Source organism: Phoca vitulina, unplaced genomic scaffold (assembly GCF_004348235.1).
Source record: "Phoca vitulina isolate PV1807 unplaced genomic scaffold, GSC_HSeal_1.0 scaffold59, whole genome shotgun sequence".
In the NCBI taxonomy this organism is placed as follows: Eukaryota; Metazoa; Chordata; class Mammalia; order Carnivora; family Phocidae; genus Phoca; species Phoca vitulina.
In genome coordinates this window covers 5,588,163-5,614,331 of record NW_022589762.1, presented here as the reverse complement: position 1 = coordinate 5,614,331, position 26,169 = coordinate 5,588,163, and the positions used below count along the sequence as shown (strand labels likewise).

At 38.1% G+C, this 26,169-nt stretch overlaps 2 protein-coding genes across 4 annotated transcripts in view; one reads left to right on the top strand and one right to left on the bottom strand.

Moving 5' to 3' along the window:
* Positions 1-15,419, top strand: part of AKAP3 (A-kinase anchoring protein 3) — a 34,361-nt gene extending 18,942 nt beyond the window's left edge. For all 3 annotated transcript variants that reach the window (XM_032390840.1, XM_032390841.1, XM_032390839.1), the window contains exon 5: positions 15,071-15,419. In XM_032390840.1, the coding sequence (XP_032246731.1) occupies positions 15,071-15,226 (156 nt within the window). In that variant the 3' untranslated portion in view covers positions 15,227-15,419. The remainder of the gene's footprint in view (positions 1-15,070) is intronic.
* Positions 15,420-17,091: 1,672 nt separating this feature from the next.
* The window catches only part of DYRK4 (dual specificity tyrosine phosphorylation regulated kinase 4), a 34,513-nt gene continuing 25,435 nt past the window's right edge, over positions 17,092-26,169 (bottom strand). Inside the window, exons 8-11 of the mRNA XM_032391054.1 lie at positions 24,891-24,951; positions 21,009-21,138; positions 18,012-18,208; positions 17,092-17,321 (exon numbers count right to left, since the gene is read on the bottom strand). Coding sequence (XP_032246945.1) covers positions 17,092-17,321; positions 18,012-18,208; positions 21,009-21,138; positions 24,891-24,951 — 618 coding nt within the window. The remainder of the gene's footprint in view (positions 17,322-18,011; positions 18,209-21,008; positions 21,139-24,890; positions 24,952-26,169) is intronic.

Genomic DNA, 26,169 nt, shown 5'->3' with positions numbered 1-26,169 from the left:
GTTCGTCTCCCCCTCCAATTCCCCCCCTTCATTTTTCCCTTCCTTCTCCTAATATCCTCCATGCTATTCCTTATGTTCCACAAATAAGTGAAACCATATGATAATTGGCTTTCTCTGCTAGACTTATTTCACTTAGCATAATCTCCTCCAGTCCCATCCATGTTGATGCAAAAGTTGGGTATTCATCCTTTCTGATGGCTGAGTAATATTCCATTGTATATATGGACCACATCTTCTTTATCCATTCATCTGTTGAAGGGCATCTCTGCTCTTTCCACAGTTTGGCTATTGTGGACATTGCTGCTGTGAACATTGTGATGCATATGGCCCTTCTTTTTACTACATCTGTGTCTTTGGGGTAAATACCCAGTAGTGCAATTGTTGGGTCATAGGGTAATATCATTAGTTTTTGATGTAGTGTTCAATGATTCATTAGTTGTGTATAACAACCAGTGTTTGTCATAACACATGCCCTCCTTAAAACCCATCACCCGGTTACCCCATCCCCCCACCCCCTCCCCTCTGTAACCCTCAGTTTGTTTCCCAGAGTCCAGAGTCCCTCATGGTTTGTCCTCCTCTCTGATTTCTTCCTATTCAGTCTTCCCTCCCTTCCCCTGTGGTCCTCTGCACTATTCCTTATGTTCCACATATGAGTGGAACCATATGATAATTGTCTTTCTCTGCTTGACTTATTTCACTTAGCATAATCCCCTCCAGTTCCATCCATGTCGATACAAATGGTGGGTATTCATCCTTTCTGATGGCTGAGTAATATTCCATTGTATATATGAACCACATCTCCTTTATCCATTCATCTGTTGAAGGGCATCTCAGCTCCTTCCACAGTTTGGCTATTGTGAACATTGCATTGGGGTGTATGTGCCCTTTCTTTTCACTACATCTGTATCTTTGGGGTAAATACCTGATAGTGCAATTGCTGGGTCATAGGGTAGCTCTATTTTTAACATCTTGAGGAACCTCCATACTGTTTTCCAGAGTGGCTGTACCAGCTTGCATTCCCACCAACAGTGTAAGAGGGTTCCCCCTTTTCCACATCCTCGCCAACATTTGTTGTTTCCTGTTTTGTTAATTTTTGCCATTCTAACTGGTGTAAGGTAGTATCTCATTGTGGTTTTGATTTGCATTTCCCTGATGGCTAGTGATGTTGAACATTTTTTCATGTCTCTTGGCCATTTGTATGTCTTCTTTGGAGAAGTGTCTGTGCATGCCTTCTGCCCACTTTTTGACTTGATTATTTGTTTTTTGGTTGTTGGGTTTGGTAAGTTCATTATAGATCTTGGATACCAGCCCTTTATCTGAAACGTCATTTGCAAATATCTTCTCCCATTCCATGGGTAGCCTCTTAGTTTTGTTGACTGTTTCCTTTGCTGTGCAGAGGCTTTTTATCTTGAAGAAGTCCCAAAAGTTCATTTTTGCTTTTGTTTCCCTTGCCTTTAGAGACATGTCTTGAAAGAAGTTGTTCTGGCCGATGTGGAGGAGGTTACTGCCTATGTTCTCCTCTAGGATTTTGATGGATTCCTGTCTCACATTGAGATCTTTCATCCATTTTGAGTTTATCTTTGTGTATGATGTAAGAGAATGGTCCAGTTTCATTCTTCTGCATGTGGCTATCCAATTTTCCCAGCACCATTTATTGAAGAGACTGTCTTTTCCCCTGGATATTCTTTCCTGCTTTGTTGAAGATTAGTTGACCATAGAGTTAAGGGTCCATTTCTGGGCTCTCTGTTCTGTTCCATTGATCTATGTGTGTGTTTTTTTTTTTTATGTGTCTGTTTTTGTGCCAGTACCATGATGTCTTGATGATCATACCTTTGTAATATAGCTTGAAGTCTGACTTATTTTTTAATCAGGTTGTTTTTTGTTGTTGAGTTGTATGAGTTCGTCATATATTTTGGATATTAACCCCTTATCAGATGTGTAATTTGTAAATATCTTCTCCCATCCAGTAGGTTGCCTTTTCATTTTGTTGATGGTTTCCATTGCTCCACAGAAGCTTTTTATTTGATATAGTCCTATTTGTTTATTTTTGCTTTTGTTTGCCTTACCTTTGGAATCAGACTCAAAAAAAAAAAAAAAATCACTAAAACCAATGTAATGGAGCTTACTGCCTGTGTTTCCTTCTAGGAATTTTATGGTTTCAGGTCTTATATTCAAGTATTTAATCCATTTTGAGTTAATTTTTTATACAGTGTAAGATAGTGGTCTAGGTTCATACTTTTGCATGTGGCTGTCCAGTTTCCTAAGCACCATTTATTAAATAAAACTGACCTTTCCCTGTTGCATATTCCAGGCTTTTTTTTTTTTTTTTTTTTTTGTAAATTAATTGACTATATATATGTGGGTTTATTTCTGGGCTCTCTATTCTGTTCCACTGATGTATGTGTCTGTTTTTAGTGGCAATACCATATGCTTTTGATTACTATAACTTTGCAGTACAGTTTAAAATCAGGGAGCATGATACATCCAGATTTGTTTTTTCTTTCTCAAGACTGCTTTGGCTATTTGGAGTCTTTTGTGGTTCTGTACAAGTTTTAGAATTATTCTAGTTTTGTGAAAAATGCCACTGGGATTTTGATATATTGCATTGAATCTGTATGGACGTTTTAACAGTGTTAGTTCTTCCGATGCATGAGCACAGAATATCTTTACTTTTATTTGTGTCGCCTTCAATTTCTTTTATCAGTGTCTTGTAATTTTCATTTCACAGTTCTTTCACTTTCTTGGTTAAATTTATTTCTAGGTATTTTATTCTTCTTGATGCAGTTGTAAATGGGATTATTTTAATTTCTCTTTTTGATTGTTATTATTGTATAAAAACAAAACAGATTTCTGTGTATTGATTTTTTTCCTGCAGTTTTACTGAATTTGTATATTAGTTCTAACAGGTTTTTGGTGGAGTCTTTAGTGTTTTCTGTATATATTACCGTGTCATCTGTAATTAGAGACAATTTTGCTTCTTCCTTTCTGATTTGGATGCCCTTCATTTCTTTTTCTTGCCTAACTGCTGTGGCTAGGACTTCCAATAATATGTTGAATAAAAGTCCAAGAATGGGCTTTCTTATCTTGTTCCTGATCTTAGAGGAAAAGCTTTCAGCTGTTCAACATTGATTATGGTATTAGCTGTGGGCATGTCATATATAGCCTTCATTATATTGAGGTAGGTTCCTTCTATACCCACTTTGTTGAGTGTTTTTTTAAATCATAAATGGGTAATAAATTTTGTCACATGCTTTTTTCTGCATCTATTGAGATCATATAATTTTTATCCTTCATTTTGTTAGTGTGGTATATCATATTGATGGATTTGCAAATGTTGAGCCATCCTAGCATCCTCAGAATAAATCCCACTTGAGCATGGTATATAACTCTTTTATTGTACTATTGAATTTGTTTTACTAATATTTTGTTGAGGATTTTGCATCTATGTTCATTAGGGATATTGGCCTGTGATTTTCCTTTTTTCTGGTGTCCTTATCTGATTTTGGTATCAGTATAATGCTGGCCTTGTAAAATGAGTTTGGAAGTATTCTCTCCTCTTCAATTCTTTGGAAGACTTTGAGAAAGCTAGGTATTAAATCTTTTTGAATGTCTGGTAGTATTCACCTGTGAAGCCATCTGGTCCTAGACTTTTGTTTTTTGGGAGGCTTTTAATTACTGACTCAATCACCTTGCTAGTAATCAGTCTATTCAGATTTTCTTCCTGATCCTGTCTTGAAAGATTATTTGTTTCTAGGAATTTATCCATTTCTTCTAGGTTGTCCCAGTTTGTTGGCCTGTAGTTTTTCAAAGTAGTCTATGATCCTTTGTATTTCTGTGGTATCAATTGGAACTTATCTCTTTTGTTTCTGATTTTATTTGAGTTCTGTATGTGTGTCCTTAGATGAAGTAAATCTCTTGCAGGCAACAAAGAGATGGGTCTTGTTTTTCTTATCCATTTTGTTGATTACTTTCAGTTTTTGTAGTTCCTCTCTGTTCCTTTCTTCTCTTGCTTTCTTTTCCTGTGGTTTAGTGATTTTCTTTAGTGTTATGTTTAGATTTCTTTCTCTTTGTCTTATGTGTATCTACTATAGATTTTTGCATTATGGTTACCATGAGGTTTGCATATAACATCCTATATATACAACAGTCTATTTTAGGTTGATAGCATCTTAAGTTTGAGCACATTTTTAAAATTCTACATTTTTACTCCCCACCATGTTCTTTTTGTTTTTGATGTCTTATTTTACATCATTTTATTTTGTATGTCCCTTAACTATTATTATAGTTACAGGTAATTTTGCTACTTTTGTCTTTTAACATTTTTTTTAATTATATTCAATTAGCCAACATACAATACATCATTAGTTTTTGATGTAGTGTTCAATGATTCATTAGTTGCATATAACACCCAGTCTCATCACCACATGTGCCTTCCTTAATACCCATCACCCGGTTACCCCATCCCCCCACCCCCTCCCCTCTGTAACCCTCAGTTTGTTTCCCAGAGTCCAGAGTCTTTCATGGTTTGTCTCCCTCTCTGATTTCTTCCCATTCAGTTTTCCCTCCCTTCCCTTGTGGTTCTCCTCACTATTCCTTATGTTCCACCCTCTTACACTGTTGATGGGAATGCAAGCTGGTACAGCCACTCTGGAAAACAGTATGGAGGTTCCTCAAGACATTTTTTAACCTTTAACCTTTACATTAGCTTTATAAATAGTTAATCCACTACCTTTACTTATATTTGCATTTACCAGTGAGATTTTTACTTTCATATGTTTTCTTGTTACTAGTTAGTGCCTTTCGTTTTTAGCTTAAAGAAGTTCCTTTAATATTTCTTATAAGGCTAGTTTAGTGGTAATGAACTTTTTTAGTTTTTGCTTTTCTGGGAAACTATCTCCCCTTCAATTTTGATTGATAACCTTGAAAGGTAGCTCTTCTCAATCTCAATTTTCCTCCAGCACTTTGAATATATCATACCATTCTCTTCTGGCCTGCAAAGTTTTTGCTGAAAAATCTACTGATAGTCTTACGGGGGCTCCCTTCTATTTTCTCTTCTAAAAGAAGAGTTGTTTTTTTTTTTTCTTGCTGCTTTAATATTCTCTATCTTTAAGTTTTGACATTTTAATTATAAATTAAATTATCTCTTTGGGTTCATTTTATATAGAACTTTCCTTGCTTCCTAGAACTGGATGTCTGTTTCCTTCCCCAGGTTAGTAAAGTTTTTAGCCATTAATTTTTAAAATATATTTTCTCCTGTTTTTTCTCTCTCTTCTTCTTCTGGGACCCCTATAATGAAGATGTTATTCTGCTTGATGTTGTCCTGCAGGTCTCTTAAGATATCCTTACTTTTTAAAATTTATTTTTCTTTTTGCTGTTCTGATTGGGTCATTTCCAGTGCTGTCTTCTGGGTTACTGATCTGTTTAACTATTGAATTCTTCAGCTCTGTGACTTTTGTCTGGTACTTTCTTATATTTTCCATCTTTTTATTGAAGTTCTCACTGTGTTTATCCATTCTCCTCCTGAGTTCAGTGAGCATCTTTATGACCATTAATTTGAACTCTTTATCAGGTAGATTACTTATCTCCCTTTCACTATGGTCTCTTTCTGAGGTTTTGTTTTATTCTTTCATTTGGAACATATTCCTCTGTCTTTTCATTTTGTGTGACTCTTTAGGTATTTATATTTGTTTCTAGGTATTAGGTGAAACAGCTATCTTTCCCAGTCTTGAAGGAGTTGTAGCCTCATGTAGGAGATGAACCTTATTGTTCAACTGTGCCTTAGCTTTTGGTTGTTTCTCAGACTTTAGTGATTTTCTTTTTGTTTTTAAATTTTTTATTTGACTTCAATTTAATTAACATATACTGTATTATTATTAGTTTCAGAGGTAGAATTTAGTGATTCATCAATTACAGGTAATACCCAGTGCTCATTACTTCAAGTGCCACCCTTAATGCCCATTACCCAATTACCCCATCCCCTCACCCACCTCCCTTCCAGCAACCCTCAGTTTGTTTCCTATAGTTGAGTCTCTTATGGTTTGTCTCCCTCTCTGTTTTTATCTTATTTTATTTTTCCTTCCCTTCCCCTATGTTCATCTGTTTTGTCTCTTAAATTTCACATGAGTGAAATCATATGGTATTTGTCTTTCTCTGACTGACTTATTTCACTTAGCATAATACCCTCTAGCTCCATCCATGTCATTGCAAATGGCAAGGTTTCATTCTTTTCGATGGCTGAGTAATATTCCATTATATATACTATGTACATCACATCTTCTTTACCCATTCATCTGTTGATGGACGTCTGGGCTCTTTCCATATTTTGGTTACTGTGGACATTGCTTCTATAAACACTGGGGTGTATGTGCCCCTTCAAATCACTGTTTATATCCTTTGGATAAATACCTAGTAGTGCAATTGCTGGGTCATAAGGTAGTTCTATTTTTAACTTTTTTGAGGAACCTCCATACTGTTTTCCAGAGTAGCTGCACCAGTTTGCATTGCCACCAACAGTGTAAGAGGTTTCCCCTTTCTCCACATCATTGCCAACATCTATTGTTTCCTGAATTGTAAATTTTAGCCATTCTGACTGGTGTAAGGTGGTATCTCATTGTAGTTTTGATTTGTAGCTTGATTTGTTCTTAATCCAGTTCTTGAGGTTATGCCAAAACCTGTCAGTGTTCCAAAGGGAGGGATCTCAGTGCCTAGTTTCAAGTTAATTGTAAGCCAGATCCTCAGGCAGCAACTTTTAAGGTATGTAAATATATACAATCTTGGGGGTCCACAATTACAATCCCTGATGACTTCCAGACTAGGAGATCTGGAGGTATTCCTGGGCAACACTAGCAAAAATTGTGTATTTAGACACGCACATAAGCTCCTTTTAAGGAGGATCAACAAACTGTGGTAAGGCCAAGGGACTGGGCAAATATGGTGTCTCCCTGCCTTGTTCTTTGGGGGTGCCTCTGTAACCTCTGGGTGTGTGGCAAACCTGAAGCCTGCCCCTCAGGCTGAAGTTCCAGGACAAGAATATAGGCCTTTTCCACATGAAGACTGGATGTTTTAGCCTGCTCTCTGTGCAGTACCATAGGGTGGTAGCTTGCCAAAGACTCTCTCTGATTGTTTCAGACCCCTAGGACCCAGAAATGCAATCCCCTTTGGCCACCAGAGCCAGGTTCTCAAAGAGCATCCCCTGTGTGATTTGTGCCTGTCCACTGACTGCGGCATGGTGAGCTGTGGCTGCAGTGTGCAGGAACTGGGTGCTCCCACTGGAGCTAGCAGGCTAGGAGGTGGTGTGAGAAGGGGGCATCCACCCAACTTGCACCAACAAGGCAGAAGGAAAACACAAAAACAGCTCCTGCCAGTGCCTTCATCCACAAAGAGAGTACCAGAAAGTTTCTGCCTCTCTGGCAGATGAAGAAATGAGTCTTCTTTGCATGTAGTCTAGGAGCATTTCAAACTGTTACTTTTATGCTAGGTTCCAGGATGAGTGGGTTTGTGTACAAACCCTTTAAAAGCAGATTTTTCGTTCCCTATAGCCTTTTGGTTCTCCTGGAAGTAAACCCCATTGGTTTTTAAGACCAGACACTTTGGGGGCTTATTTTTCTGGTGCAGTTCCTAAGGGTTGGGGTGCCTGATATGGGGCACAGACCCCTCATTCCTCAGGGACAAGCTCCATTTTATGAGATTCCTCCTGATTTAGGTCACTGTGCCTAGGGTCAGGTTTATTGCTAGACCATGTCTCTGTTTCTCTTACCCATCTTTTTTTTTTTTTTAAAGATTTTATTTATTTATTTGACAGAGACACAGTGAGAGAGGGAACACAAACAGGGGGAGTAAGAGAGGGAGAAATAGGCTTCCCGCGGAGCAGGGAGCCTGATGCGGGGCTCGATCCCAGGACCTTGGGATCATGACCTGAGCCGAAGGCAGACGCTTAACAACTGAGCCACCCAGGCGCCCCTCTCCCACCCATCTTGATGTGGCTCTTTTATTCTTTCTTATGGAAGCACTGTTTAGTTAGCTTTGGGGTCCTTTTCAGAGGGAATTATTCCATATGTAGCTGTAGATTTGTTGTGTTCGTGGGAGGAGGTTGAGTTCAGGATCCTTTTATGCTGTCATTTTGAATCCTCCTCTGAAAGGAAATTTTGAGGCTGGAAAGCATGAGTATTTATGCAAGTTGCTGCTTCATGGTAATGTAGAGGAATTAAGAAACAGAGCATCCCTACAAAACATACACACACACCCACACACACACACTTAGGACTTTTGATAATTTCATCTCAATTGAGAGAAATGGAATAGCACCAATTAAGTAGTAAGCATGGCACAAGAAGCTGGAATTATTTATAAAAATAATTCATCCTCATAGAAACCAGGAGGGATTTTCTCTGTTTAATAAGTGGCATTAGTAATCCTTATAACTGGGTTACTTGATTTATCTGATGCCTGGGGAGACACGGGATTGTATAATATCCAGATAAGGCTTTACTAAACAAGAAACTGTATGATTTATAGACTTGCTATTCAAAGTGGGTCTGTGGACTAACAGCATTTGCATCACCTGGGGGCTTGTTATAAGTACAGAATCAAGCTCCACTCCTGCCCTACTGAACTAGAAATTCAATTTTAGCAAAATTCACAGGTCATATGTGTGCACAATTAAGTTTGGGCTAGAGGACAGAACATGGGGTTCCAATCTGAGATACATCCCTGAGTTCTTTTACAGTTTTCCCAGTCTGTAAAACAGACAACTATTTTGGTACATAACAATTAACAGAGGGGGCTATTTTCACAAAAGCTAATGAAAAAAAAAAATCTAAAAAGGAGCATAGGTTTCATGTGTATAATGTGTGAAATGTTTTTGTTCTATATCCATCTTTTAAGTCAAGCCCAGCATACATAACATACATAATACATTCTGGTTTTATATTATTTTGAAATAGAATGTCTATAATATACTTATCCAAAATGAAGACAATATACTTGAATTACACACACACACACACACACACACACACACACACACACCTTTGTCCACTGTAAAGATAAAGATGATCATCTAAAAGAATGGAAAGGATGGGCACAGCACATTCAAATTTCAACTAATGAGTAGATTTGCATTGAATATCAGTATATTTTTAATAAAAGTTGGATGAAGTATACTTCAAAGAAACTACCTAAAATGATTTGAGATTTTTTTTGGAAAGAGATTTTTTTTTAAGATTTTATTTATTTATTTGACAGAGGGAGACACAGCGAGAGAGGGAACACAAGCAGGGGGAGTGGGAGAGGGAGAAGCAGGCCTCGCACTGAGCAGGGAGCCCGAAGCAGGGCTTGATCCCAGGGCCCTAGGATAATGACCTGAGCCAAAGGCAGACGCTTAATGACTGAGCCACCCAGGCACCCCATGGAAAGAGATTTAATAAATATATGGAAATACTCTCATGCTGATGCAGTAACACTGGAATCCCCATGAACCCAATTCCTTTAAACAAATTTGTATCCATGTTTGACTAGATAATATGTGCATAGTATTATATCCAAAGGCACAAAAGGCACAGTGAAAATTAAGTTTTTTTTTTCCTATCCTTATCTCCCATCCCATTTCCCTCCCTGGAGAAAAACTTTCTGATCAATTTCTTCTTTATCCTTCCAGAAATACATATGCATACACAAGCAAATACTTAAAGGTATATATATATTTTTCTTTAAGTCACAAATGTTAGTACTATATATATATATATATATATGTGTGTGTGTATATATATATATATGTATATTCTGTTCTGCAACATATTTAGCTGCCACATTCTTTTTAGTGGCTACATATTATTGTATGAAGACTCTGTACTTAACCACACATACACAGGTATGGACATTTCAGTTGCTAATATTTCAGCAATGCTGAATGCACAGATTCAAACATCTGTATGTGCTAAATACCTAGGAAAGGAATTTCAAGATGTCTGTGAAAAATGTATTTGTATATTAGATATATATTTCCAAATTGCCTTCCATTGAGCTTGTACCAATTTGCACACCTATTAAAGCAACATGAGAATGCCCATTTCCCATGCTTTATCCCACAATGAGTGCCAAAATTTTGATCTTTGCTGAATGTTGCCTTTCTTTGCACATGTCTTATTAGGAATGAGGATAAATATCTCTTTATATGTTTAAGAACCACTTGAATTTCCTTTTTCATGGATGAATTGTTCAAAACCTCTGCCCATTTTTCTACTGGGTTGCTAGTCTTTTTCTTATTGATCTGTTAAGAGTTTTATATATATAAGAAAATTAGCCTTTATGATAGTAAATACAATTTTTTGTCATTTGTATTTTTATTTTGTTTTTGTCATATATTTTTAAAATGTTTATGTAGTCAAATCTAAGTAATTTTTCAACTTTTTTCCTGGATTTTGTGTCATATTTTAGAAAACATTCTACACTACAACATATTAACAAGACTTACCCATGTTTTCTTCTAGTACTTTTATGATTTTTTAAAAATATTTAAGACTTTGATCCATTTTCAATTCATTTTTATTTAAGTATGAGGTAGGGATGCAACCTCTTATTTTTTTTCCAGATAGCTACCTGTCTTTGGTTCTTTTCTTGAATTTTCTGTTCTGTTCCATTGAATTGTCTACTCTTACTATTTTTTTTTTAAAGATTTTATTTATTTATTTGAGAGAGAGAGAATGAGAGAGAGCACATGAGAGGGGTCAGGGTCAGAGGGAGAAGCAGACTCCCCGCCGAGCAGGGAGCCCGATGCGGGACTCAATCCAGAGACTCCAGGATTATGACCTGAGCCGAAGGCAGTTGCTCAACCAACTGAGCCACCCAGGCGCCCTACTCTTACTATTTTAATAGCATACTATTTTAATTACTGTTATTCTATAATGTGTTTTAATATATGATAAGACTAGGGACTCCTTATTTCTCTATCTCAGAACTTTCTAGGGTACATTTCTGTTTCTATCCCCCAGCCACAAGTATCCATTTACCTGTTTTCCATCATTATAGATTTACCTCTCTGTCATTTTATATAATGGAGCCATAAAATAAATAAAATAAAATAAAATAAAATAAAATAATAAAATATGGCTCTTTTACATCTGGCTCTTCACACTTAACATAATGTTCTTGAGGTTTATCCATGTTGTAGTATGTATCAGTTCATTCCTTTTTATTGCTGAATAGTATTTCATGAAATGGATGTACTGCATTTTGTTTATCCATTCACTAGCTAATGGGCATTTGGATTGTTTTTACTCCTTTGCTATTATGAATAATACTGCTATGAATATTCACATACAAGTCTTTGTGTGGACATATGTTCTCATTTCTCTTTGCTAACAAGGAGTAGGACTGCTACATTTTAAGGTAAGTATAATTCTTAAGAAACTGCCAAACTTTTCCAAGATGGCTGTACCATTTTACATTCCCACCAGCAATTTATGTGGGTTTAAGTTTCTCCACATTCTCATCAACATTATTCTTTTTTTTGTTATAGCTCTTATAATGGTATCTCACTCTAGATTTAATTTGATAGACCTACATTAAAATGACTAAAAATGTTGAACATCATTTTGTGTGCTCATTAGCCATTCATATATATTCTTTGGTGAGTTATCTGTGTGAATCTTTTGCCCATATTTTGACTGGGTTGTTTTCTTTTTTTTTTTTTTATTATGTTATGTTAATCACCATACATTACATCATTAGTTTTTGATGTAGTGTTCCATGATTCACTGTTTGTGCATAACACCCAGTGCGTCATGCAGAACGTGCCCTCCTCAATACCCATCACCAGGCTAACCCATCCCCCCACCCCCCTCCCCTCTAGAACCCTCAGTTTGTTTCTCAGGGTTCATAGACTGGGTTGTTTTCTTCTTGTTATCAAGTTAAAAGAATTCCTTATATATTCTGAAAAAAAAGAACTCCTTATATATTCTGGATACAAGTCCTTTATCAGGTATACATGATTTGCACACATTTTCTCTCAGTCTGTTCTTGTGCTTTTGATGTTTTATCTAATAAATCTTTGCCTAACCCAGTAGTTCTCAACTGTGTCAGCTGTGAGGGGAGTTGCTACTTGGGTCTAGTGGTAGAGGCCAAGAATGCTGCTAAGCATCCTGGAATGCACAGGACAGCCTGCAACAAAAGAATTACCTGGCCCATGAGGTAAATAGTGCCAGACTGAGAAACCCGGACCTAACCCAAGGCCATGAAGATTTTCTCCTTTGTTTTCTTCTAAATGTTTGATAATTTCAGCTCTTATATTTAGGTCTGTGATCCATTTTGAGTTCATTTTTATGTATAATGAGGCAGGCATCTAAGTTCATTTTTTGCATATGGATATACAGTTGTCTCAGCATCGTTTGTTGGAAAGACAAACGGATATCTGGCCCTTTTGAATTATCTTTCCCCTTCATAAAAAAATCAATTGACCATAAATGCTGAGGTTCTAGCTTTCTTTTGACTGGTGTCCCAATGATACATTTTTTTCAATAATTTTACTTTTAAATTACCTATATCATTTGAAGAGAGTGTTTTTGTAGGTAACATATGGTGTTGGGTCTTTTTAATCCATTCTGACAACTGGTGTGTTTATACCATTTACATTTAGCCTAATTATCGATATGTTTGGATTTGGGTCCACTGTTCTAATTTGCCTCCTTTTCCCCCATTTGTTGCCTTCTTTTAGATTATTAACCTTTTTTTTAGAATTCCATTTTAATTTATCTATTGTGTTTTTGACTCTATGTCTTTGTATTGTTTTCTTAAGTAGTTTCTCTAAGGATTACAATAGACATTGACTTTTCAGAGTCTATGTAAAATCAGTAGTTACCACTTAAACTGTGGTACTGAAATCGTAATTCTATCAGTCTCATTACCGTCCCCGTTACGTTGTAGTTATTTTATATAATCTTACGTATACTGGAAAAATCCATAGACAATGTTATTTTTGCTCTCAATTATAAACATACAGCTGTACCTCATTTTATTTTGCTTCGCTTTATTGTGCTTTGCAAATATTGCGTTCTTTACAAATTTGAAGGTTTGTGGCAACCTGTGTCAAGCAAGTCTATTGGCACCACTTTTCCAACAGCATTTGCTCACTCTGTGTCTCTGTGTCAATTTGGGTAATTCTCACAATATTTCAAACTTTTTCATTATTATATTTGTTATGGTTATCTGTAGTCAGTGATTAAAACTCACTGGAAACTCAGATGATGGTTGACAATTTTAGCAATAAAGTATTTTTTAATTATGTACATAGTTTTTTAGACATATGCTATTGCACACTTAATAATGTAAACAAAACTTTTATACGAACTGGGAAACCAAAAACTTTGACTCGCCTTATTGTGATATCACTTTATTGTGGTGGTCTCGAACTGAACCCACAGTATCTTCAAGGTATTGCCCATATTTTAAAGAACTGAGAAAAATAACTTCTTATTTATATTGAGATTTTTACTGTTTCTGTTGTTTTTCATTCATTCCTGATGTTCCCAGCTTCCTTCTAACATCATTTTCCTTCTGTCTAAAGAATTAGAACACATTTTCTGGCAATGAAATGACTTCTTTTAGTTTTCTTTAATCTGAAAATTTTTTTGGATCTTATTCCTGAAGTATAATTTTTGATATAGAATTCTGATTTGGCCGTTCTTTTTAGTGCTTAAAAGTGTTATATCATATCCTGACTTCTATGGTTTCTGATCAGGAATCTGCTGTCATTTGAATTTTTCTCTTATAAATTATGCAGCATTTTCTCTGGCTGCTTTCATATTTTTTCCTTTTCTTTAATTTTTAGCAATTTGATTATGACAGGTCCTAAAGTGAATTTCTTTGGGTTTATCTTATTTTAGGCTCACTGAGCTTTTTTAATTTGTCAGTTGTATCTTTTGGCAAACTGGGAAAACATTCATCCATTATTTCTTCAAGCATTTTTTCTGCACCACACTTTTCTCCTCTCCTGGAATTCTAATGACATAAATATAAGACCTTTAGTATTGTTCCACAGGCCCCTGAGCTCTCTTTATTTTTTCAAAGAGGTTTAATTGAAGAAAGTTTAATCAATCTCTTATATTGTTCAGTGTGTGTGTGTTTTTTCCCTATGAATCGGTCTTTAAGTTCACTGACTTTCCTCTCTTATCTTCATTCTATTTAGTCCATTTTGATTTTGTGTTTTTTAGTTCTAGAATTTTCATTTGGTTCTTCTTTATATCTTCTCTTTGTTAAGACTTGGTCCTTCCATTTGTTTTAAGAACATCCATGTGTACTTTAGTCTCTCTCATGGAAATTTCCCCTTTTGGAAAAGCTCCTGGTATTTGGCCTGTTTGTTTTCCTTCCTCTCAGAGAGTCAGGTGCCGAATACACAAAATAAAAATCTGGTTACTTAGATGAATGGCAATGTACTGTGTTCATATGGCTAGAATGATTGCTTTGGCTAATTTTTCTCATTTTAAGCTTGGAGAGAGAGCTAAACATAGGGTTCAGAGACCTGGGCATGCATCTTGCCTCTGCTAATTTCTAGCACTGTATTACTGACAAGTCTTGCCACCTCTCTGGGCTGCATCTTCCAGGGACTGAATGGATCTCTGAGCCGCTTTCCTGCTTTTCTAGCATTCTAGGCTGTCTGTTCTATAGGGCATGGAAAGCACCATGTGCATTTGTCCTCTGGCTATTTCCCCCCTGCCCTTGTTTGGTCTTGGGACAATGATGGAGACTGTTTCGTGATATTACAGTGAATTTAAGAACTTAAGAATTCTTAGAAAACAGGACCACCATTGACCAAACACCCACTGGAAGCAGCAAGATTTAGTCTTAGTGGGAAATTGTATTTCCATATGATGGGCAGGTGGATGCTAACATCTCTTCTTTAAGGATGATATAACTCTCTTCTGTCAGACAGGCTGCATACTTGCCAGTTATGGCGAGGCCTTTTTACTGCAGTTTACCAAGGTCTGCCCAGCCTCTTTGTTCTAGCCTTGGCAGGCCCTTTCCTGTCTGCTCTGGGATGCTCTGCCCCTCTACTACTGCTTTTCTTTCCTTTCCCCAGCTACTTCAGCTCTCGGCTGCTGCTGTGGACAAAGGACGCAGCGTCGGTGAGGTCCTGCAGTCAGTGCTGTGCTATGAGAAGGAGCGACAGCTGGATGAGGCGTTGGGAAATGTTACGCGGCTGCAGCTGCTGGACTGGCTGATGGTGAACCTGTGATCAGCGCCCACCTACCGCTTTCCCCTCTTCTCCTCCCTTCTTACTTCCACAGCTCCCCTCTCCATATCCTTAAAGAGCCCTAACATTATCTTCATACCACTCACATCAAAGACATGTCATCTTATGCCAGTCACTGGATTTTGCAACTTTTCCTGTCCATGCAAACAAGAACACAAAATTAAAAAAATTACAATTAAAGGGCTCCAGATGTTTGGTTTCCTTGGGATCCAGTGGGAAAATAAGGTGAAGAAATTTCAGGAATTAAAAAAATAATCAGATGGATAGCAGAAGAAAAATAGTGCTGGCCTGAGAGGCCCTGGCTAAGGTCATACATCCTGTTTCTAATGTATCCGATCTGTGCCACAACTTGAAGATGCCCTGCCTTAAAGTGTTCCTAAGAATAAGAAGCCACAATTTATTTTAGCATTTATAACCATTCCAATCACAAAATATTTTCTATTCAACCTAAATCATACAAATTATGATACTGAGGACTTGGCTTCTTTGCTTCTCTCTGGGGGGTTGCAGAACAATTGTCTCCCTCAACTTTATCCGTGGTTGAAGATAGCTAGTGTCAAAAAAACGTCCAGAAGACCTGAGTTCTACTGCCAGTTCTATACTTTTCTGGCTATAGGACCTGGGACAAATCACCTGCTATGGCACTTCTCTCATCCACTGAAGAGGCATTTTCTGTTCTTATCCTGACCTTTCTGTGGAATTTTATATTTTTCATCTTTCTAGAAACTTTCTCCTTTGGTTTCTAATTTTTGGGTGTTTTTTTTTTCCATCTCTTGGGGGCTCTATTTAAGTCTGTTACCCCCTGGCATATTTATCTTTCCTACTTTCTTTTGACTCTCTGCTATTCTCGTTCTGTTTCACCTTTCCTGGGTGATCTTATCTCACCCCATTGCTTCAATTATCCGGTGTCTTCCGTCATGAAATATTACACAGTAATTGAAAACTATAAAGCCAGGTATATTTTCCATGTTGTTTATGAGGTTATGATCTTAAGTTTCTTGTAAAATTGTATCTATTCTATAATTACAATCATATAGAGATTATGTATTCATACAGAGAAGGACTAGAAAGCCAAATGAGATTTTGAGGGTGATGGATGAGTGAATATATCCTGTTGTTTACTCGGCTTCCCTTCCTTTGGGAAATACTCTGTCCCCTACTCCATGGTGCTACCATCATCACAGTATGGGCTTGTGACCCAGGCTGTCCAATCACAAGATCCCAATATCTCAGACATAGTGCTTGGTTCAAGTCCAGTCATTTCTGAGACTTTCCTACCAGCACTGCATCTTTTGACAGGATAATGGTGGTCACTTTAACTTCTGGGCAGAGCTTGTCTTTAGAATGAAAACCACAAAAAGAAGCAAGGCTAATAGGTAGAGAGGGAATCTGAGCCCTATGACCTTGTCTGAATTTTTAGACTCCATAATGCCTGAAATCACACTTATCCCTCCTGATTCCCCAATTACATAAACAACTAAATGTCCTTTGTTGCTTAAGCTAGTTACAAGCTAAATTCAAACTAGTTTTTCATTTTCATTTTCAAACAAGAATCCACAGGTCAGCTGTCTTGGGTAAAAAGAAAATAAAAATATTTAGAGTTCTATTAGTGATGCTATGACATTGAATACTTGCCCCTCCGCCCCCATATACACACATCATTTGTGCAAGGACATTCTCTCTCATCCCTCATAATAGGAATCATGCTAACCGGCCATGTGAATAAAGTTTTTTTTAAACAAACCTTTATGCATTAAAAAACAACAGTCTGAAATATTGTACAATATAAGTGCTGTCTCTAATACAAATCATTTGTGGAAAGGAACAGGACACACCTTCAGCAAAGGTCATATAATAGGTGGTAAAATATTCATGTTCTTGGGTGAGGAGTTTTTACTTTGTTTTTCTGGGGAGGTCTTGGACCCCTCTGGTCCAACAGCTGCCTCTGGCTTTCCGGAAGCTTCTATTAGTTGAGGCAGCTGGACAACTTCAGCTGCATGCTGCAGAGAGCCCTGCTGATCACCCGAATTCTGAACCTGCTTAGTGGTGCCACCTTTTATTTTGTCTATGGTCTCTTCTTTGATGATCACCTCTGCCGAAGGAGGGAGAAGAGAGAAGGAACAAGTGTTCAAATGTGAATTATATTCTGTCCATTAGACTGTAAATTACTTTGGGAAAATCCTGGTTGTAATGATATAAAAACACATTCTATGTGCTTTACAAATGAATAATGCCAGGCATTATTCTAAGCACTTTACATTTACTAATTTCTTTGATCCTTTCTGCAACCATAGAGAATAGGCATTATTCTCATTCTCATAAATGAAAAAACTGAGACACAGAGAGGCTAACCAAATTGCCCAAGGGCCCACACGTGGTAAATGGTAGAGCCAGAATTTAATCCCAAGCAACCTGACCCCAGTGACCATGAACAAAACCATGAGGCTATATTGCATATAAAAGATATCTGCATAATGCCATAATCTGATAAAAATTCAAAAGGTAATTATAGGTCAGGCAGAGAAGGACACGGTGAAAGGAGGAGAAAGGGAATTGAAGACAGGAGAAAAGTGGAAATTCCTAATATAAAGGGGCAAGAAAGAAGCAAACCCAGCTAGAAGCAAGTCTCCTGAAAGAGGCTAAATCTCAAAAGTGAGAAATGACAGGCTAGTAGTGATGTAGTCAGAATAACTATCCAAGGTTGAGTTCAGAGAAATTGACATGAATCCTCCAGAGATACCTGAGCCCCGGACTACAGGAAGAGGACTGGCTATTTGAGGGGCTGTACCTTTTATGTCCAAGTGATGATGCCCTCGAACCTTGGCCTTCAGAGCCTCAGAGGGGAGACAGAGACTGGCTTTCCTCAGGGTCTGGGGCCTGGACCGTGGTTTGAGATTCCGTGGCTCATGAATCCAAGCATGCTTGAGGGCCTGGTCAGGCGTCATACGAAGAGAAGGTTCCCATCTATATACCAACAAAGCCCAGCACGGGTTATTGTTTTGCTTCCCTTTCTAATGTTGAAAACATTTAAAAAGACACTAATAAAGAACCTAAATGAGATATAATAAAAATAGTTCATTCTTAAAGAACCCATTTAAACCATGTTATAACTCAAAGATATCATTATAGAACAGAGATTACAACATAAAAAAGTACTTGGAAACAACTATGAAAATAACCTTTTTAGGAAATTTGCATGACAAACCAGGGAATATATTACAGCCCAAGTCTTCCAGAGTTCCTAGAATTTCCCTCCCAAGAAATATTATAGAAAATCTTAACCATGGGGACTTAGAGGTCAATAAACTAAGATCAAAACAAAGAGATGCTTAATTTCAAGTTCCAAACTACAAAATCTGGGCCTTCAAATATATCACACACAAAATTACAGAGTGTTAGAATATTAATATTATAAGGAGATTTGGGTATAATCCAGCCAAACATCTAATGCAGTAACAAAAGGCATCTGACAGAACCTTCAACATGGAATCATCCTGCCATTCTTGAGTTATTTTTAGTGACAAGGTGCTTAGTCACAGAATTAGCTATTCCAATCTTGATAAAACCAATTCTTTAAAAGTTCTTCATTTTTATTGAGCCAAAATCCACTAGGACTTTTACACTAGTAACTTAGACCCAGGTTCTAATTTTACCCATTAACATTACAGTAGTCCCCCCTTACCCATAGGGTAATACATTCCACCCCCAGTGGATGCTTGAAGCCACAGATAGTACAAAACTCCACATATACTGTGTTTTTTCCTCTACATACATACCTGTGATAAAACTTAATCTATAAATTAGGCACAGTAAGAGATTCACAATGAGAACTAATAATAGAATAGAACAATTATAACAATATACTATAATAAAAATTATGTGAATGTGGTCTCTCCCTCTCAAAGTATCTTCTAGTGCTATACTCACCCTTCTTATGACGTGAGATGATAAAATGCCTACGTGATGAGATGAAGTGAGGTGAATGACAGATACAGTGTGATGTAGTGCTAGGCTAGTACTGACCTTCTGACAAGACATCAGGAGGATCATCTGCTTCTGGACTGCAGTAGATAGTGGGTAACTGAAGCCACAGAAAGCAAAACCATGGAGGGGGGGCCTACTGTATACAGAATGAGACAACTAATCTTTTATGTCACAATCCTCCAACTATCCAAAAACATTTACATTACTACTAAGTGTTGGTCATATAATAAGGTTGTCACCTTCCTAGATGGGAAATTTCAGCTGTTGTCTTACGATGTTCATCATGCTGGGAATAGCTTCTAACTGCAGGTAGATGGCATTAATATTCTAGATTTATAAGGTCGTAAACAACCCAAGCTCCCAGTTCTTTTTCTTTTTTTTTTCCCCCAGTTCTTTTTCAAATGAGCTGCTGCTAAGCTATAACTCCCCTCTCCTTACTTTCTAAAGTTGGCCTATAAAAGCTTGACATAGGACTTTACGTTTGCCCCTATTAAATTTGACTCAAAATTTTTAATCTGTCATTCCAAAAATTTGTTAATTAGCAAAAAAAAAAAAAAGGAATGATAAGATAATAGGCCCCATTAGCTTGATCGCCTCCTGCAAGTTGTGAGCAACCAGCCTTTTGCCCTAAAAAAGAAAAAAATTTCTTTCTTGGTTCTGAGCTGTGTTCTGGATGGTTGGGGTTTCTGGACAACTCACCTCAGTCTCAGTAGTGAGTTTCTGTCATTTGCTAATGCACATTCATTCTGTGGCCTCAGCAAAAGGCTGGGGCAGGGGGATGGAGATAATGGTGAAATATAGGATCCTTCTCTAGCTCCATTCTTCAAATGAGTAGCATGACCCTCTAGATGGGAAAACTTTCAGCAGTATTTGATGGCCTATCCTCTGAGCTAGTACCTCAATTCCCAGAGTGCACAAATACAAGAGGAGTATTTTGCTAAAACTATTCCATCCCACTGGAAGAATGAGAGAACATAAACATAGGGTTTCACAAATACTCAACAATTATACGACTGATAAAGCTAAAGACACCTTAGGAATACTTCATTATATAGAAAAGGAAACTGAGGCCCAGAGAGAGACAATAACTGACCAAATATCATGTGGCTAATCTATTTGCCATTTAGTGCAGACACACTTGCAAAACCTCTTTTAAAAGAATGACAAGAGCTAACATTTTTGAAACACTAGGCATTGTTCTGAATGCTTTATGTACTGTTCCTTTTTTTTACTATGACTTGACCAAAGTACAGAACCTAATTTCTAAGAGTCAAAATTAGCATATAGATTCCAAAAAGCTGTACATAATAAATGGTTTATAAATCATCCCTTCCCTAATCCTTTAATTTAGGCTGTAAATCCTAGGGGAATGGGGAGGGACCCAGAAACCATATACTGGGTGTGTATGCAAACAGTTACAACATACAAGAGGTTGACCTCAGTTCCTGAAGCAGAAGCTATTTAGAACTGGCCTACAACCTTGCTGCCAGGCAGTTTGAGGCCAAGAAGGCAAGCCCTACCCACACACTAATCCAGGGCAAGTCACTGAACCTCAGCTTCCACATCTCAAAACAGAGCAAATCATCTGCCATCCTAGTCACACAAGAATGGAAGAGAACAGTCTAATGAGGAAAAGCATTCTACAGACTCTCAAGCTCTATGGTTAGTATTTATTATTATTTTTATAACTATGTCCCAGCCCCAGACTTTCACCAGCAAACATGGGAAAATACAGTGTTTAAGAGGAAACCCAGAGGCAGAGACACCCCTGCAAACTCACACCAAACACCTTCTGAGAAAGTCCAGGAAGCTGGTGTCGTAGGTTTTCAGCACCATCGTGAGATCCTTAGAATCCGGGTATCTTTTTTTCCCCCTGTTGTTGGTCATATTTTTAGGAAAACCTTTGGAATCTTTGGAGATACAACATTCCGTGTTTAGTTCCAGGTGTTAATATATATTGGTCACATCATAGCTGTTCACTCAACCATGCTGCTTCTTGGAGTGGTCTTTGCAGCTCTAGCTTTGTCCTACACCACCCCCCTCCCACACACACAAACATGCCCTCCATCTCATTCAGATGGAAAGAATCACATGTAGATTATCCAATGAATGCAATTAACCTTTACAAACACTTTTCCCCCCATTCAGTATGTTCTGAGCCTCCTTTCCACCTCCTCCTCCCAAAATCAAATGGCTTAACCTTAATTAGGATAAAATAATAATGATAATGAATAATAATAATAAAAATAATAATAAATCTGAAGTGACAAAAACATTCAGCTCTGAACAAAAAAAGATGTTGTCTATTCTTGGGTTATCTATGCCCTTGCTCCTTTTCCACTAACCCAATAAAATAATTTGGAACATCCCTGAAGTATAACAAGAAAGTCATTGTAGGAGAATCATCTGCTTTCAGAACTCATTTACAAGCCACACAAGCAAATTAATCTCATTACTTTTTTATAGTCACATCAAAATTTTGTCCATAAATTGGAATGATTAAACTTGCTTTGTTGCTTAAGACACAGTCATTCTGACTGATTAAAACTCTCACCAAATGTATTTATCATGCCTGGAAAGAAGCCCTGAAGACAGCTCCAGAGGTTTCTCTAGAATATTCTGTGCAATGCTTTGAAGGGGAGGCCACTCATTTGGACATCATGTTCAGAAAAGATGACCACTTATGCTCACACCTTGTAAATCTGCATATGGATGGATGTGAATACACACACACAATTTACACATTAAACAATTCTCACAAAAACTCAGTGGGAGGGCGCCTGGGTGGCTCAGTTGGTTAAGCGACTGCCTTCGGCTCAGGTCATGATCCTGGAGTCCCGGGATCGAGTCCCGCATCGGGCTCCCTGCTCGGCAGGGAGTCTGCTTCTCCCTCTGACCCTCCTCCCTCTCATGCTCTCTGTCTCTCATTCTCTCTCTCAAATAAATAAATAAAATCTTTAAAAAAAAAAAAAACTCAGTGGGATTCACATGATGGACATTCTGGAAGGTGCATAATGAAGCCCTTCTATTACTTTTATAATCAATGCAATATGTGGGGCCTCAAAAAGAACATCTGCTCACACTGAATTCCTAGAAGAGACCCTGAATGTGTATATGTGTGTATATACACACATGGGTATGTGTGTTTACAGACATAAAAATGAGTTGGGAGTATTGCATAGGGTATAGGTACTGTGAACTCATACAAACCCCATTTCCTTTTTGACTATGGCACCAGTGCTCGCATTTGATCCTATGTTGCTCTTTTTACAAATGACTGAATAATCAGGCTCACAGGCTTATAAATAACAGCTTCTAAAGTCATCATTATGTAATTGTTTTTCTTGTACAAGTTTTTCTCATCTCTCTGATGCTCCTCAATATTTAATTAATCTCTCCATCTCCTTCTTGTGACCTGGAGCACCTAAGCATCTTAGTGCCTTTGAAGCAACATCACTTTGCTGCTAATGAGGGGTATAAACTACAAGTGGCTGGGGGTTGAGGAGCTGTTGGCAGCCCAAATCTGGGGAAGGGAGAGCCAATAATTGAGGTGAACATAGTGTTTCTCAAACTTATCATAAATATCACAAAGATCTGTTGTCAAAAACATACAGACTCCTGCATCACACCTCAAATCTGCTATATCATAGGTTACACAGGAAGATAATGGGAATTAACATTTTTGTCAAGTTTCCAACTGATTCTTATAATCAGATAAAGTTTGGGAAATGCTGAAGAAGATGCAGATCCCAATAAAGTCCTTTCTTATGCAGGAAGTGAAGACGTGGATGTTGCTACCAAAAACACATCATTATTCTAAAGCCTCATTCTGGTGGTAAAAACCAGTACTCTATGAACCAGACCCTCTTACCAAGATGCCCTATATTCCTTTCTTTTTAGTGCCCCCCACAACGTAAAATCTTAAATTCAGTGTTATGGGCTTAAGATGTGACTCTTCCCACAATGTCTTTGTCTGTCAAGAGGGAACACCAATTTCCCTACTTTTCTTCCCCTAAATCCTTTGAAATCCAGAAGGCTAAATTAAAAGTGGTGGATGGTAAAAGCATACCTGGGGTTAAAAGACCAGTTCCATTGCTCTATGTATGTTATAAAAACAAGTCAGCTAAAATCTTCCTGCCTGCCATCAGACTGCTCTAGAAGAAGGGTTAGTGCATGGGCACTATTCTAAGGCAGCCAGGACACTTACCATGCCCACAAGGAAGGTCTTCAAAGTTCCAGCCATGACTACAAGATGATGTCTCAAAGATTTAACCTTGGAATGGCATGGGACTAACCAATCAGAAAGGATAATAGCTTTGGTACTGAAACAGGGTCATGGAGGACCCTCAGCTTGCCAGGCCTTAAACTTTTAGTTTCTGGATATTGGCAAGTCCAATAGGTCCTGGGAAAGGGGCCAGGGAACCTGTAGCTGTGGCAGGGGCTTTTTACCAAATGGTGCAGGAGTAGATTACGTTTTAACCCTCACATGACTGAACTAATGTATACTGACTGACCACCAACATGACTAAAACCGTCTTGTCCAGGAATCCCCCATCAGGGTATTTTTAACTCTTTTACTTATGGGGCAAGCTGTGGAAAGAAAGTAAGGGATCTGCCCCTATTTTGAAGGCACTCTTGGGTGGAAATAAGAGGTGAGAGGGCTAGGATGATGGATATTCCATAGCCAATAGAAGCCTATGAACTATCCCGATGGGAGTGGGTGGTCAGAAATGTCATTCCAGATGGTGCAGAGCCCCTATCTGTGGAGGCCCCTTTCCCTCATGTCTGGCTTCACTCCACTTGGCCAAATTTCTGGTCACTATGGATTTTTCTACATAAGAATCCCTTAGGTTCTTGTGGTTCTTTAAAAGGATTTTAGATATGGGACCGACTTCATCTATTTGGTGCATAGTGCCCTGGAAGCCCTGCCTCAGTTGGACCTTGTTAATCCACCTGTCCATCTTGCACAGCACCAATCAATCAGAAAGTCGGAGGATCAGAAAATCCAGAGCCTGGAAACTGTGATGGAGGTTGGGCAGCATGGGGCCATGGATGAAGCTTAATTCCAGCAATTAGGTAGCCGTCCTATACATAACTGGCAAGCCACAACATATCCACAGCCAAACTGTTCTAACAGCTTTATTTACCCATTTTATAGCAAAGTTGCTATGATTCTGGCATAGTAAAGATTTGGAGGATTAAGAGAATTTCAGCAGGAAAGAATGATGCTCCATTAATGATATAATGTAGCAAAGAAATTTCCCACCATTCTTAGAAGCTTCTGTTCTATGATTTCTCTGCACAGTACATAGTATGAAGGGGCAAGCTGCTTGCAGGAGAAAGGAGAATTTACAGGAAAGGGCATAGTTATAAGCTTTCAAGTTTCAAGATCTGCTGATAGATCTTCTGAGCAGAAACCTTGTCATTTTTATGCCAACACCGCCTTCCCAATGTGACTCCCCCATCCCATCTCCATCATGCTTTCTGGTACCACTTCTCAGCAGCTTTTTACTTTTCTAGCAGAAGCTCCTAATCACAGCTTGCCCTTTGGGATGGGCCCAGGCAAAAGCATTGAATGAGGTTTAGGTATGGGAGGTATCTCCAAGGTCTATGAGATTTCATCATCACAATGGGAAAAAGAGCATTAGAGCTGGGGACTTACCAAAGAATGTCCATCTCCTGGAGGCCGTCTGAATGAAGTGGGTTGGTGGCAGGCCCAGCACCTTCAACAAGTACAATGCAGTGGGTTCACTCTTGTGGAGTCACACATTAGAGCTGGATGGGACTTTGGCTAAATTTTGCTTCTACAGATAAGGACCAGGGGATATTAAGTGATAACCTCAAGCCAGTGATAAAAAGGCCAAAAGCATGGGTCTTCTGACTCCTAATTTAGGGCACTTTCAGTATTCTGAGTATCAATATCAGCCATGTTATTTTAAATAAGCATTAAGACCAACTGGAGGTAGCCCACTTTTAATGGCAGCCAGATCTCATTGTCAGAATAAATAAACCAGTGTATATGCTGACCACCCTTGAATTAAGGAATGACATATCCCAACTCTGGGAGGTGGAAATCACCAGATGGGCATCAGTCCACTATATGACAAAAGAAAAGAAAAGTGTAGCACCTACTTATTCACCTTTACCCACTGCAGCCTATAGGGATGTACAGAGACAGAAATTACAGGTGTCCTCAGCCCTAGGTTACCTATCCCTGCAGCTGGGTTCCCAGCCACATCCATGCACAACACTATCCTCCTCCTCCTCCTCCTCCTCCTTCTCCTCCTCCTCCTCCTCTGCCTCCTCCTCTGCCTCAGTGACACTGAGGTCAGGAGGAAGCTGAATCAGTTCTGGGCCGGGGGGGACCTCAACCCAGATCCCATTCTCCCCAATTCTTCTTGGTATTGGAAACAGGATTGGTTCAGGAATGCTTCATTAAATCATTCATCATCAACCTTAGAAGCCAAGTACTCTGATCATCTCATTTTACAGAGATCCAGAAGGGAGAACTGACTTGCCCAAGAGAAAGGGCTGGGACTAGACTCCATGTTTACTGATTTCCAGGCCAGTGTTCATTCCATCATCGTTATCATTTATAGCTATTATTACATAAATTATTTTAATACTTATTAGTTTCAACCATGAAATGAAACTATGTTTAATAATTCTCAAGGGTATGTGCGTGTCCCTTTGACCATCCATAACTTCGTGTCGATCTAGAAAATATAAATTTGGGATGGATAGATAGATAGATAGATAGATAGATATTAGATAGATAATTAGAAAGACTAAGATATATATATATATACACACATATATACACATATATATACACACACACACACATATAGAGAGAGAGAGAGAATATCTTTGTCCACAGTCAAAATATTTTTGTTCACTGGTATAATCCTAAAATGCGAAATTTCTAATTTTTTAGGGTT